Genomic DNA, 14,142 nt, shown 5'->3' on the forward strand with positions numbered 1-14,142 from the left:
TTTTATTTTCAAGCTTTTATAAGTTTTCCTTTAAGTTTATCTTGTAGGTAGCATGTTATTATATTATATTATATTTTGTTTTTGTTTAAAAAAAATTTTTTTTTCAACGTTTTATTTTATTTTATTTTTGGGACAGAGAGAGACAGAGCATGAACAGGGGAGGGGCAGAGAGAGAGGGAGACACAGAATCGGAAACAGGCTCCAGGCTCTGAGCCATCAGCCCAGAGCCTGACGCGGGGCTCGAACTCACGGACCGCGAGATCGTGACCTGGCTGAAGTCGGACGCTTAACCGACTGAGCCACCCAGGCGCCCCTTGTTTTTGTTTTTAATGTCTGGTAGTCCATATCTTTTAATAAGCTTATTTAACACATTTACAAGTATGGTAATTCTTGTCTTAATTAGGAATTATTTCTACTTTATTTCATATTTTTAAATGCAATTACTTTTCTTCCCTCTTTTTATTTTTATTTTTTCCACGGGTTAGATCAAATTTTGTTCTTCTGGTTTGTAAGTTATACATTCTGTTTTTGTTCCTATGACAGATGCCCTTAACTCATGAACCATACTACTATTTATTCTTGCTGATTTCTTAAGACTATCAAAATTCCATCTTCACCAGACAAGACGAGCATTTTTTCGCATGCTCTCATTTTATTTTATTTTTTTTTAAATGTTTATTTATTTTTGAGAGAGAAAGAGAGAGAGACAGACAGACAGAGGTGTGAGTGGGGGAGGGGCAGAGAGAGGGAGACACTGAATCCGAAGCAGACTCCAGGCTCTGAGGTGTCAGCACAGAGCCTGATGCGGGGCTCGAATTGGGAATGGTGAGATCATGACCTGAGCTGAAGTCGGATGCCTAACCAACTGAGCCACCCAGGTGCCCCAGTATGTTCTCATTTTCTTGCACATCCCTTTTGTCTTTCACTTGTTACCACCTTCTTCTCCAATCCTGCCCAGACCATGTTGTGATTGTACAGGATTGTAATTCAGTGTCATTATTGATTGCCCTTGCAGTTTATGCTCTTCCTTCATTTTTTGATTCTGAAAATTTACATCTGTTATTTCTTCATTTATTTCTTCATTCTCCATTTCTCTTCTTCTGAGACTCTTGTTATTCAGTGATTGGCACGTCTACTTCCATTCTCCATATCTCTTAGCTTTTTGTTTTATGTTCACTATCTTTTTGACTTTCCTTTTTTCCTTTGAGAGAGCTCCACAGTTGACTCTGCTCCCTGATCATCTATCAGTTGTATCTATCCTCCTTTGATTTCTTATATTGGGTTATTTATCTCAGCTATTATATTTTTAATGTATATTATTTTCATTGGGTTCTTATCTTTCGTTCTTGTTTTATATTGCTAATATTTTCCTTTATCTCCTTATGTCTATCTGCCATGTTTATTTTAAAATCTTGAACTGGCCTTTTCAATATTTCACATCATATGTTACGTGTTGTCCATTTGGATGTCTTTTATGGAAGTCATACTCTTTGGATGTAGTTGATTTGGCAGCTGTTCTGATATTGTCCATTGGGGAAGGATGAACACCCCATTCCAATCTGTGTAAGTCTTGTGAGTTTAAAGAGGGGAAGGGGTCAAGCTTCAGAGACTAGAGAACTACTCTTGATCTTCCCTGTGTGCTGCTGGCTTTTATTCAATGTTTCACTTTTAAGCTCTTAGGGAAAAGCATCACCAAGAAAAGGCAGTTTTTTGGGGTCATGATCCACCAGCTTTTAGGGTTTGGAGTGCAGAGGAAGAGTGAGTGCTTGTGGCCATGGGTCTGTCCACATGTTTTCCTCAGTTTCTCCACCAGAAAAGCAGAGGTGCTGACCTGGTATTATCTTCCTCACCCTTACACAGGCAGTGTAGGCTGCTGGTGCAGCTGCTGATTTTGGCAGTGAAAATGCAAGGAATGATTGTCCCAAGGCTGCTTCCTGGAAAGAAGCAAGAGCAGAATTAAAAAATCTTTTCTCCAGACAGCCTCTAGCAGCTTTCTGCCACCCACTTCCTCCCAACACACCAGTTAAAGTTATCTTTTACTCTTCTCAGGCTTTTCTCATACCACTCATCCAAGTTTCCTACTTGCTTTTCTTGTTTCTTCAGAGTTGGCTCTGGAGAAGGGCATCAGGAGCCTGTGGTAATAGACCATTTTGGTTTCTTTTGTTCTTGTTAAATTTATACATGGTGCTGAGAGACTCTTGAACACTTTGGGAAAATTTAAGTGTGCTAGATATTCCAGAAATGATTTTCAGACATCAGCCTTTGCTCCAGCCTTGGCAATGCCTTTTTGTTGAGCCAGTGAGAAAACGAGGATTTCTTTTTGAGATAGATGTTTCTTCTTGATAATTCCATTGATTCATGCCTGAGTGTCAGGGGAAGGTGATCTTGCATGCATTTGTGTCCTATAGCAGAGTTTGAGTCTTGGGACTAAAATCTTTTCTCTCCATTATGTCTGGCTCCATTGTCTATAGTTGGACTATATACTGGTTGTATTTGCCAGCTTGTTGAGATATTATGAAATTTTCTGTTTTCTCCTTCTGTTGTTTTCTTCTTGGTGTCTGTTCTAGCACCGTGTTTGCTTACCATGGATGTAGTTGCGGTTGTTGTTAGTGTGGCAAAAAAAGTGGATGCAGGTGTTTGATTTTAATTTTTTTTAACGTTTATTCACTTTTGAGAGACAGAGAGAGGCAGAGTGTGAGTAGGGAAGGGACAGACAGAGAGGGATATACAGAATCCGAAGCAGGCTCCAGGCTCTGAGCTGTCAGTACAGAGCCTGATGCAGGGCTTGAACCCACGAACCTCGAGATCATGACCTGAGCTGAAATCAGTCACCTAACCGACTGAGCCACCCAGGTGCTCCGGGTGTTTCATTTTAATGTTTTTTTTTTTTAATTTTTTAAAAAAAGTTTTATTTATTTATTTTAAGAGAGACAGAGACAGCGTGAGTGGGGAAGGGACAGAGAAAGAGGGGGAGAGAGAATCCCAGGCAGGCTCTGTACGGCCTGTGCAGAGCCTGATGCGGGGCTCGAACTTACGAAACCACGAGATCATGACCTGAGACGAAATCAAGATTCAGACAGTCAACTGAGCCACTAGGGGCTCCAAACGTGGTTGTTTTTTAAACTTGCACTTAGACTCTTTCATGATTTGTATTCCTGCCTTTGTCTTAATTTGTCTAGTTAATGCTAATGTAAATAAGAGAGATAGGTTGAAATAGTTACCAAACTGTATAATATCTTAACTTTTTTTATTGTGGTGAAATGTATGTAACATAAAATTTGCCATTTTATTTTTTTTTTTTAATTTTTTTTTTTTCAACGTTTATTTATTTTGGGGACAGAGAGAGACAGAGCATGAAGGGGGGAGGGGCAGAGAGAGAGGGAGACACAGAATCGGAAACAGGCTCCAGGCTCTGAGCCATCAGCCCAGAGCCTGACGCGGGGCTCGAACTCATGGACCGTGAGATCGTGACCTGGCTGAAGTCGGACGCTTAACCGACTGCGCCACCCAGGCGCCCTAAAATTTGCCATTTTAACCATTTTTGAAAGACAGTTCAGTGGCATTAATTACTTTCATGTTGTACAACGATCATCACTATCTGTTTCTAAAACTTCTTTGTTACCCCAGAGAGACTCTGTAGCCATTAAGTGATAATTCTCCCATTTCCCCCTATTCCCAGCCCCAGCCACCTCTAATCTACTTGTCTTTATGAACTTGCCTAGTCTAGACATTTCATATAAGAGGAATCATATAAAATTTTTTCCTTCTGTGTCTGCCTTATTTCACTTAGCTTAATGTTTTCAAGGTTCATCCATGTTGTAGCATGTATCTGAACTTCATTTCTTCTTATGGCTAAATAATATTCTATTTGATGTATATACCACATTTTGCTTATCCATTCTTCTGTTGATGGACGTTTAAGTTGTTTCTGTCTTTTGGTTACTGTGACTGATGCCACAATGAACATTGGCCATACATGTATATTTGAGTGCCTGTTCTTTTCAGCATATACATTGGGATGGAATTGCTAGGTCATATTCTAATCTGTGTTTATCTCTTGGGAGCTGCCAACTTTACTCAGTCTTTTAGCCTATTTTACTCTCTCTTCCTAGTAGTGAGTGCTGCTCTTAAAAAAATAACATTGCTAGGGGCGCCTGGGTGGCGCAGTCGGTTGAGCATCCGACTTCAGCCAGGTCACGATCTCGCGGTCCATGAGTTCGAGCCCCGCGTCGGGCTCTGGGCTGACGGCTCAGAGCCTGGAGCCTGTTTCCGATTCTGTGTCTCCCTCTCTCTCTGCCCCTCCCCCGTTCATGCTCTGTCTCTCTCTGTCCCAAAAAGAAATAAACGTTGAAAAAAATTTAAAAAAAAAAAAAAAAAAACATTGCTAATGTGATTATGTAAATATCTCAATATTGAAAAAACTATCTCATTGATGTTATAATTTGCAGTGCTTTATCAATGAGGTTGAATATTTTTTCTGTTTGTTAATAATTTACATTTCTTTTTTGTAAACTATTTCTTTTTGTTATTTAAGAAAATGTAGTTAAGTGACATTTGCAGAACTTATATTAACCATCAAATTTAACCCATTTATTTCTGCCAGAAGTATGGATTGTTTTCAATGCTGACCCCTGTGTGTTGGTTTAGGAATTGGCATTTAAATTCCTCCTGAGCAAACCTCAAGCCCACATTTCTTAGGAACTCTGGATTAGTGAACAGAGTGAAAATAAGTTAAAAGAATCAATGTAATTTTAGCTGATTGAATCATGAATAAGGCATTCAAATATTTGTTATTGTTCCATTTGTGTCACTTTCAAATTAGATAAGCATGTGGGCTGTGTGTTATCTAAGTAACATACAAGAAATATTACAGAAGGCAGAACAGTATGATATAAATCAATTCATTCCACATATTTTATCTTCTCCTTAGGTGGTCCATGAGTTGGAGCTCTATAACACAGGGTATTATTTAGGCATGTTCATGAATTCTTTTGCAGTTTTTCAGGTATGTTTAGCTTATTATATAATTTGGAAAGATATTAATATCTTTTACTACTGCAAACACCTTCAGAATTAATTATCTGATTAACCTTTTATTAAACGTGTTGTTGAAGTATAGTGTTATATAAATATAATTTGAAATGGAAAGATAATCATCCTTCCAATTTTAAAAGCAAATGGAAAATGTGTGTGTGTGTGTGTGTGTGTGTGTGTGTGTGTGTGTGTATCTGTATCTGTGTATGAGAGGGAGAGAGAGAATGCTCATGTATGTACCTAAATTCTCAAAAATGAGATAGAGTCAAAAAAACACAAAACTTTCATGTCTGCATAAAAACAAATGAACAAGAGTGAATTAAGAGTATAGAAGACGGCTGTGACATTTTACAAAGCATTTAAACTTTTATTTAAAAAATTTTTTAAATTATTCTTTTTAGGAATGTGGCCTCTGGGTATTGACAGATGCAAACCTTATGAAGGATTACATTGATGGTGTTTGTAAGTAGAACCTAGCAATGTGCTTTCAAAGTATTTCAGTCTTTCATCTCAGGTATTTAAAATTACTTATAAGTATGGATGCTTTCTGGTTTAATGGATATGGATATTGTGATTTCATTTTCTGTTCTCTTTTCCTAAAGTCTTTGGAGTTTAATGTACATTTGAGCCATGACATGGAATATTTGTCTGGGCTTCTGTCTAGATTTCCATTTGCTCCCTTGTAGTTGTTTGAAATGGTTATTTTTTGGGGCATATTGGAAGATCCTATGCTTCCAATTTGTATTGCAAACTGTGCTGTTATTTTGGAATTAGATAAAAGGAACAACATAGTTTTGAAACATTTTTGTTCTCTGGCATTTTGATGTTCACCTAGCATATAGCCCAGATGCCATAAGTATGCTGGTATATGCAGTGTGCACACACACACACACGCATGTTCACCTAGAATATAACCCAGATGCCGTAAGTATGCTGGTACATGCAGTGAGCATGCGTGAGTGCATGCACCTGCACACGTGCATGTCTCATCAGTCTGAGTTCTTCCTGAGCAGGGTCACATCTATACATCCTAGTTCCCTGTGTTGCTAAATAGAGTTGCTACCCAACTAATAATAAGAGTGCTTAGGAAGAAGTGAAATGTTTTGACTGAAGGAAGTGTGGAAATGAGAATGGTTAACTTCAGGAGTTGTTCTCTTTTCCTTTAGGTAACATTATGCTAATATCATCTTGTAAGGCTGTCACAATTTGTATCCCCGCATTCCCTATTCCTGTCAGGTCTTCTCAGTTACTCCACACTAAGCCCCAGGCTCTCCAGCTTTGGGCTGATTTTTGACACTACAGGATACCCGAGCCTCTGTCCTGAAGCAAAAAGAACATTTTATAGTATTAAAAATTTTATGAAGTCATTATGATTTCTACTCATTAAAGATAATATGGTATGGTTAGCTTTCTTCATGTAACAATCCATCCTAGACACCTTCTAAGCAATCTTTTTCCATTCTCTCTTTGTTGGTATCTGCTTTTACCCATCTTTTTTCATCCTTACTTATCAAATCCTGATTTCCACTGTAATACTCATTCTGTTGTTAGTAATACTTATTGTATCCTTTACGTTTCCTAAGAACTTTCTTCTACCTTTTTTCCCCCACTGTTTAACAGAAGAAATTTGATCCTCCTACTAGCATACTGTGTCCCTAGAAACCTTCTTAAGTGACTGGCATTCATTTTTCTGCTTCTCTTCTGGATCAGGGTTCCTAAGTACATGATGTATCTTGCAGTCAGCACTATGGCATCAGTAGTTACTCAAGGTCACGTTATCACTGGAACACTGCTTTACTTTTAACATTTCAAATGCCTATCCTTCTACCTTGGATATTCACTCACTCCCTTAAATCTATTGAATGCCTTCTTTGTCCTTACTAGAGACCAAATATCTTCCTTGGTCTTGACTTCTGGTTATTCTGGGTTATTGGCTCCTTCTGCTTTCACTTTCCTCCAGTACTTGGCCTGGACCACCATGATTATTCAGTTTGGTAGCATTTCTTCGCTACTTCCTTGTCCTTCCCTGACATCTTCTTCATTAACCCAAACTCTGGAACATCTTGACTGTTTATCTTACCCCTCTGTTTCTGCATCCCACAAATACCTTAAATTCAGTATGTCACAAGCCAAGTTTATGATCTTCTCTTCCTTTACAGCCTTGCTTTTCCTTAATATAATTTTATTGATATGTGATTCCTTGAATTGATATAATTTCAGACCTATGTTAATGAAATCATCATTTACCTAGATGCCTAAATCAGAAACCCACAACACGTCCTTAGTTCCTTCCTCTCTGTCAGATGTGGAATAACATGGTAGTTAAGAAAAGGATTGCCATCAAATACTTCTGCCTTTAAGTTCTGGTGTTTTGACACTGAGAAAGTCAATTAACCTTTCTAAACCTCAAATCTCCAATTGAAATATAGTGCTAATAATATTATTGGTATTACAGGGGTATTATGATGTTAAATTCAAAAACATTTAAATTGTATGACACATGTTTAGCACTTATAAGTCTGCAATTACCTACTATTTTATTCCTCAGATCCAGTTCGTTCATTCATTATTTAATGGATAGTGATGATATTAATTGCATGCCTAGTATGTACGAGGCAATGAGATTTCAACTGGGTCTAGTGGGGCAAAACAATATATAGAAGAGTGTGCTGAGGACTGGGGTGGGGGGAGTCAGCATGCCATGGGCATACACAGAAGTCATCCACCCAAGAGGCAGGGCAGAATCATCTCTTGAGACTATTCTTCCTCTCCTCTCCTTGCTTCAGGCCCTTGTCAGTGTCTCGTTGACTGTTGTAATAACTTCCTAACTTACCTGCTTTGCCCACCTTTTATTTCCTCCAGCTCTAAACCATTGTTCACACTGATGCCAGAGTTATCATTATAAAACATGAGCTGTGGGCTGGATCATGTTTCTAATTTATTCTAAAACCTTCAATAGGTCAAGATTGCTTAAAGGATCAATCTAAGTTTCAGCATGGGAGATTGGATATTTAATATCTGGATTTAGCCATTCTTTCTCTTCTCATTTTACGCCCCTCTTACCTAATACTCACTGTCATATTCGGGACATGCCTTTGTACTTAGCTTACCTGTCCTGTGTCCCTTTCCCATGTGGGGTACTCTTTAACTGGAGACTTAAAGAAAACAGAATAAAAAAACCCCAAAACCCCTGCAAAATGAATTTTTTTCCCCTAGCCACACTATTTTCATCATTCAGATTTTGGATAAAATCAGCCATTATTGTGCACAATAGGCATTTTTTATATGTCTGTGTCACTCTTTTAAATTTTTTTTTTTCAACGTTTATTTATTTTTGGGACAGAGAGAGACAGAGCATGAACGGGGGAGGGGCAGAGAGAGAGGGAGACACAGAATCGGAAACAGGCTCCAGGCTCTGAGCCATCAGCCCAGAGCCCGACGCGGGGCTCCAACTGACGGACCGCGAGATCGTGACCTGGCTGAAGTCGGACGCTTAACCGACTGCGCCACCCAGGCGCCCCTGTCTGTGTCACTCTTAACATGTTTACTACAGTTTTCTATTTGTCTCCTCCAATAGACTGTGAGTGAAGAAGCTCCCTGCATTCATCTTTGTATCCCTGGTACTGACTGTAGTCTGTTTTTTTTTTACATTTTATTTTGAAATAATTATAGACTTATAGAAAAGTTGAAAAAATAGAAGTAGGTAACCCAGAGTTTGTATGGCAACATGGCTGTTTTTAAGTTAGTAAACAGGATGATTGTGGTATCTTATGGCTGGGATAGCCATTGGTAACTGGCACTAGGGAGCTAAAAAGAATAGAAAAATTGAAGGTAACTTTAAAAATGTGATTTAACTTATTTTTTAGCAACTGCACTGTAAGTAGTTTTTTAGGTGTTGGCCATATGGGCAGGAAACTTTTTTTTTTTTAAGTTTTGGCGCTGCCGTAACTGGCCACAGGGCCTTGGGTAAGTCACTTGACTTCTGTGGGTCTCAGGTGTCTCATCTGTAAAACGAGAAGGTTGGATAAGATGAGCTCTAAAGTCCCATTCAGCTGAGAGGTGCTGCAATTCCATGGACTGAGTTTATAATCATTCTCTACAGGGACTTTTTTCCTAACAGTTGCCAATGTTGATTTTTAGATGACAGCGTAGAACTTGCGGAGAGGTTTGTGGAGGAAAATGAAGGATACTTGGTAGATTTCCATGACTTCTCTTCGGTTAGCGATCCACGTGTCAGAAAGCATTTTCCAGAGACTTGGATTTGGCTAGACACCAACATGGGGTAAAGATTTATCATGTTCTTTGCTTATATATATTTTGTTTAGTGTTATTTTTAAACAAGTTTTGTGTTCTTTCTAATGTTTAAGTGCAAACATATTGTGGTTAAAGCTAAATAGACCAAGAGGTTTTTTTTATCTTAGAACGATATTTAGTGTATTTAAATGTAGTGTATAATAAAGCCACATGCAAATTGGGCAGTAAGAGTATCATTAAGGAGAAGATAGACCTTCTTCTAACGAAGGGTGTTTTGAACTGCCTTGAAGTCTCATGGTTCTTGTTTGAGAAAATTGCTGAGAGTACACTTGTTACCTTGGGGTGAAAGTACTGACGATTACTCTCTCTGCCTTGTAGCTCCTTGTAAAACATCCCCGTGAGCCACAGGGAGAAGCAGCACAGGTGGTGGAGGGACTCAGCTTAGTTGACAAACCCTGTGCTATCTGGTCTGATGACTGAGCAGATGAATCATGAAATATGCATATATTTTATAGTCAACCATGTATGGAAACTTGAAATAAGACACAAGTCAAAGCTCAAAACACACACACACAAATACATGACCAGGATACGGAGGGAAACTTTCATGTAAATTGACAGAAATAAATCAAGTTAAATTTGAAAACATGTATTTATTATCTGTACATTTATGAAAATCATGGTCATTCTGAAAGTGTAAACATTGTTGAAAGCTTTTAATGGAATACGAGTCAGGATGCAGTGTTATGGCCTTATTAAATGACCTGGTCCTTGAGAATTTGGGATCTGCTGTTTCATGCTCACTCAAAAAAATTTAGATAGGCAAGCAATTTGGAAAACTAAAACTCTTCCAAAAATGGTTTAGGTTATGTTGACTTTTTTGGAAATGTGTCAGTTCTCGGGGTTGTGATTTTTATTTTTATCTTGACTTTAGTTCCAAGATTTACCAAGACTTTGAAGTTACCGTGCCTGATTCTATCACTTCTTGGGTGGCTACCGCATTTGTGATCTCTGAGGACTTAGGTCTTGGACTAACCAGGACTCCAGTGGAGGTAGTATATGAAAGAGCTGCTTATAAATGTTAAAGTACCCAAAGCAAAAAACGTGTCCACTCTTCAATGGATTTTCAAAAAACAATTGCTTATGATGTTGCTCAGTGTTTAGAGGTTCCTTGGCTTTTCCTTTTGTTTTTTATTAGTTGTTTACTTTAGAATGTGAGCTGTATTGAACTCCTAAATGTGTTCCATCCATGTTAAGATTTGGATAAAAAGTTTATTATTGACTGAATCCAACCATTTCCAAAGGCCAGAAGACAGAGGGTTTCTGTGTGTCCCTCTGATAAGGATGAGCAGAACTTCTCAAGATGTCCCCTAGAAGACATGCCTTCACATTTCTAGTCAGATTGCAGCATATGTGACTTCCTAACCCAGTGGCTGGCGAGAGGAATATACATGTTTGGTCTTAGACCAGTAGTTCTCACCTCTGTCATACCTGAAGCCCCTTTTTATAACAGATATTTTGTTTTCCCCTTTACCATCTACAATGCAAGTCATAGAAAATGTAGTATACTTACATACTCAATTAAAAAAATCCATATGATGCCTTAAGTGAAATATTGAGAAATAAAAGGAAAGTAATCTGTAATAAAGTAATACATATTACAGTATATAAGTTGTCAGTCATAGCTGCACTAAGAGTCATACATATTTAACTGTTTACTCCAGGCATGGAATCACCCTGTGTGTAATAGCTGCAAATCAAGTTTGATGTACAGGTATTGTTTCAGCTGCTCAAACACCTTGAGTAGTACTGCCTGTGGTGATGTCGGTTTCTGAAACTGAACGACTTTTGGTAAAGTTACAAACAAAAGAAAGGGCAGTCTTCTGTTGATTTATAAAATAGCTGTATTTATGAAAAATTCAGTGTGTATTGAGAAATGCAATATATTTCCAATATTTGGGTTCATATATAAGTTGGAATTAGGTTTGAAGTTCAGGTCATTACAAGAAGGTACTTTACATGAATGTCTGAAGAGATATTCAAGAATCATGAGGGACAGGGGACAGTTCTTCTGTCCTGAGCATTACAGACTTTCACCCACTGTGTGTCAATGGTGCCCCTCAATCATTGTGACAATCTAAGACACTTTCACAAATGTCTAAGTAAACCTCTAGAGGAAATTACTGCTGCCAGTGACAACCATCGGCCTAAATTAATCAATGGCTGCTTTCAGAGGCAGGGTAGGGGTTCAGCTTCCCATGAAGGATTTGGCCAACAGTATCAGAATTGGGTCACCAATGAGGAAGTACATGTGCATGTATATGTTAGAACGTAGTAAGCAGAACATCGTCTAGACTTTCCACGAGTCTAAAACAGGGGTTGTTTGATTTGGCCACTTGGTGGAGTCATTATAGCACAGTAGGTCAGGAGCTTGACTTTGGCATCAGACATTCTGGGATCCATTTCTGGTTCCTTCATTTACTACCAATGTGATCTTGTACTCGTTTCAGATATATCTGAATTTCAGATTTCTTTTCTGTAAAATATGTGCATAGAACCTGCCTCCTAGGAGTTGTAAGAATTAAATGAAATTGTGTAAAGTACCTATAAACTGTTGGGACCACATTAAAGTAAAAAGTTTCTGCCCAGTGCAGGAAGCACTCAATAAAACTAAAAGGCAACCTACTGAACAGGAGAAGATATTTACAAATGACATATCCTATAAAGGGTTAAAATACAAAATATATAAAGAACTGATAAACTCAGTACCCCAAAACCAAATTATCCAATTAAAAATGGGCAGAAGACATAAACAGCTGTTTCTCCCAAGAAGATGTTACAGATGGCCAGGAGACACATGAAAAGATACTCAACATCACTTATCATCAGGGAAATGCAAATCAAAACTACAATGAACTATCACCTCACAGCTGTCAGAATGGCTAAATTCAACAATACAAGAAACAACAAGTGTTGGCAAGGATGTGGAGAAAACGGAACACTCTTGCACTGTTGGTGGGAATGCAAATTGGTGCAGCCAATTTGGCTGTGCAGAACAATATGGAGGTTCCTCAAAAAACTAAAAATAGAACGTTATGATCCAAGAATCACACTACTGGATATTTACCCCCCCCCCCCCAAATACAAAAATGCTAAAGCAAAGGGACATATGCACTCCTATGTTTATTGCAGCATTATTTGCAATAGCCAAACTATAGGAGCAACCCAAGTGTCCACTGATAGATGAATGGATAAAGGAGATGTGGTATATGTGTACATATGTGTATATATGTGTGTATATATATAAATATTATTCAGCCAGAAAAAAGAATGAAATCTTGGCATTTGCAACAACATGAATAGAGCTAGAGAGTATAATGTTAAGTCAAATGAGTCAGAGAAAGACAAATACCATATCATCTCACTCATATGTACAATGTAAGAAACAAAACAAATGAGTGAAGGAAAAAAAAAACCAGATAGACAACCAAGAAACAGACTCTTAACTATAGCACAGATGGTTACCAGAGGGGTGATGGGTGGGAGGATGGGGTAGTAGGGGGTGGGGATTAGACAGTACACCGATTATCATGATGAAAATAAAATAAAATGATAAAAAAATAAAGTTCCTGGATCCTGGTAGGCATTTAGTAAAATGTAGTGATTAATATGTTAAATACCATAAGCCACATCAGTTTATCATCATCATTCATTTGGGCTAAGTTGCTGTTTGTTTTCTGTTGATAGGCAAGTGGCCATTTCTTTTTTTTTTTTTTTTTTTTTTTAATTTTTTTTTTCAACGTTTATTTATTTTTGGGACAGAGAGAGACAGAGCATGAACGGGGGAGGGGCAGAGAGAGAGGGAGACACAGAATCGGAAACAGGCTCCAGGCTCTGAGCCATCAGCCCAGAGCCCGACGCAGGGCTGGAACTCACGGACCGCGAGACCGTGACCTGGCTGAAGTCGGACGCTCAACCGACTGCGCCACCCAGGCGCCCCGGCAAGTGGCCATTTCTATGTGAAATTATAGGCTTCATAGGTTTTGTGAGATTTACTTTTAATTGCATGTAATATGAAGCATTTTGACTTCAATAAAATATGTATTCATTGTGTTTTTTCCAGCTACAAGCCTTCCAGCCATTTTTCATTTTTTTGAATCTTCCCTACTCTGTTATCAGAGGTGAAGAATTTGCTTTGGAAGTAACCATATTCAATTATTTGAAAGATGCCACTGAGGTAATGTATTACAAGTTTTGTTAATCATTCACACTTCAGGAAAAAAATGGAGAAAACACACAGGGTTATTAATGTTTGGGCATCTGGGCATGTAAGCATTTTATACATTTCTGAGAGATTGAAAATAAACACACTTTGTCAGTAATTTCTTCTACTTATTAATGTCTAAGGATTGTATTAGTGTGTCTGTCCTTTCTTAATTTCTTGCACATGTTTTCTACTTGAGCCACGTAAGTTCCTTACTGTATGTGAGGCAGGTCTGTGTCTTTCCTGACTCCCTGTGCTGTTTCCCAGCCTTCCCCACATCTAGAGGCATTGCCCCTTTGCACTGCCATTCTGTGCTCCTTGACTTATTCCTCTCAAGACCTGGCATAAAACTAGGATATCTTTCCTCACCCATTCTGTTCTAGGTTGTTTCCATGTTTTTATAATGTATTTTGTTTTGAATACAACATATTCAAAACAAGGCTTTGTGTTTTGAGTCATGTGCCTAATGTTTCCTTAGCTAGTCAGTTCCCTGGAAGGCAGGCTTAGGCCACCGTTTGTGTTGTGCCCATTGTAGTGCTAACCAAGTGATTAATTCTTTCCCCCCAGAGTAAGTAGGACTATGTTATTAA

At 38.3% G+C, this 14,142-nt stretch overlaps 1 protein-coding gene and 1 long non-coding RNA gene across 9 annotated transcripts in view; one reads left to right on the forward strand and one right to left on the reverse strand.

Moving 5' to 3' along the window:
- The window catches only part of LOC147581031 (uncharacterized), a 372,192-nt gene that overhangs the window by 243,529 nt on the left and 114,521 nt on the right, over positions 1 to 14,142 (reverse strand). The gene's annotated exons all lie outside the window — the stretch shown is intronic.
- The window catches only part of CD109 (CD109 molecule), a 178,039-nt gene that overhangs the window by 118,467 nt on the left and 45,430 nt on the right, over positions 1 to 14,142 (forward strand). For all 8 annotated transcript variants that reach the window (XR_015251325.1, XM_086707234.1, XM_086707237.1 and 5 more), the window contains 5 exons: positions 4,931 to 5,005; positions 5,436 to 5,496; positions 9,175 to 9,316; positions 10,223 to 10,340; positions 13,412 to 13,525. Coding sequence is in view for 7 of the 8 variants with exons in the window: in XM_086707234.1 (XP_086563360.1) it covers positions 4,931 to 5,005; positions 5,436 to 5,496; positions 9,175 to 9,316; positions 10,223 to 10,340; positions 13,412 to 13,525 (510 nt within the window). In the remaining variant the exon portion in view is untranslated. The remainder of the gene's footprint in view (positions 1 to 4,930; positions 5,006 to 5,435; positions 5,497 to 9,174; positions 9,317 to 10,222; positions 10,341 to 13,411; positions 13,526 to 14,142) is intronic.

The sequence above is a fragment of the Puma concolor genome, chromosome B2 (assembly GCF_028749965.1).
Source record: "Puma concolor isolate L17-30 chromosome B2, mPumCon1.1.hap2, whole genome shotgun sequence".
Classification (NCBI taxonomy): Eukaryota; Metazoa; Chordata; class Mammalia; order Carnivora; family Felidae; genus Puma; species Puma concolor.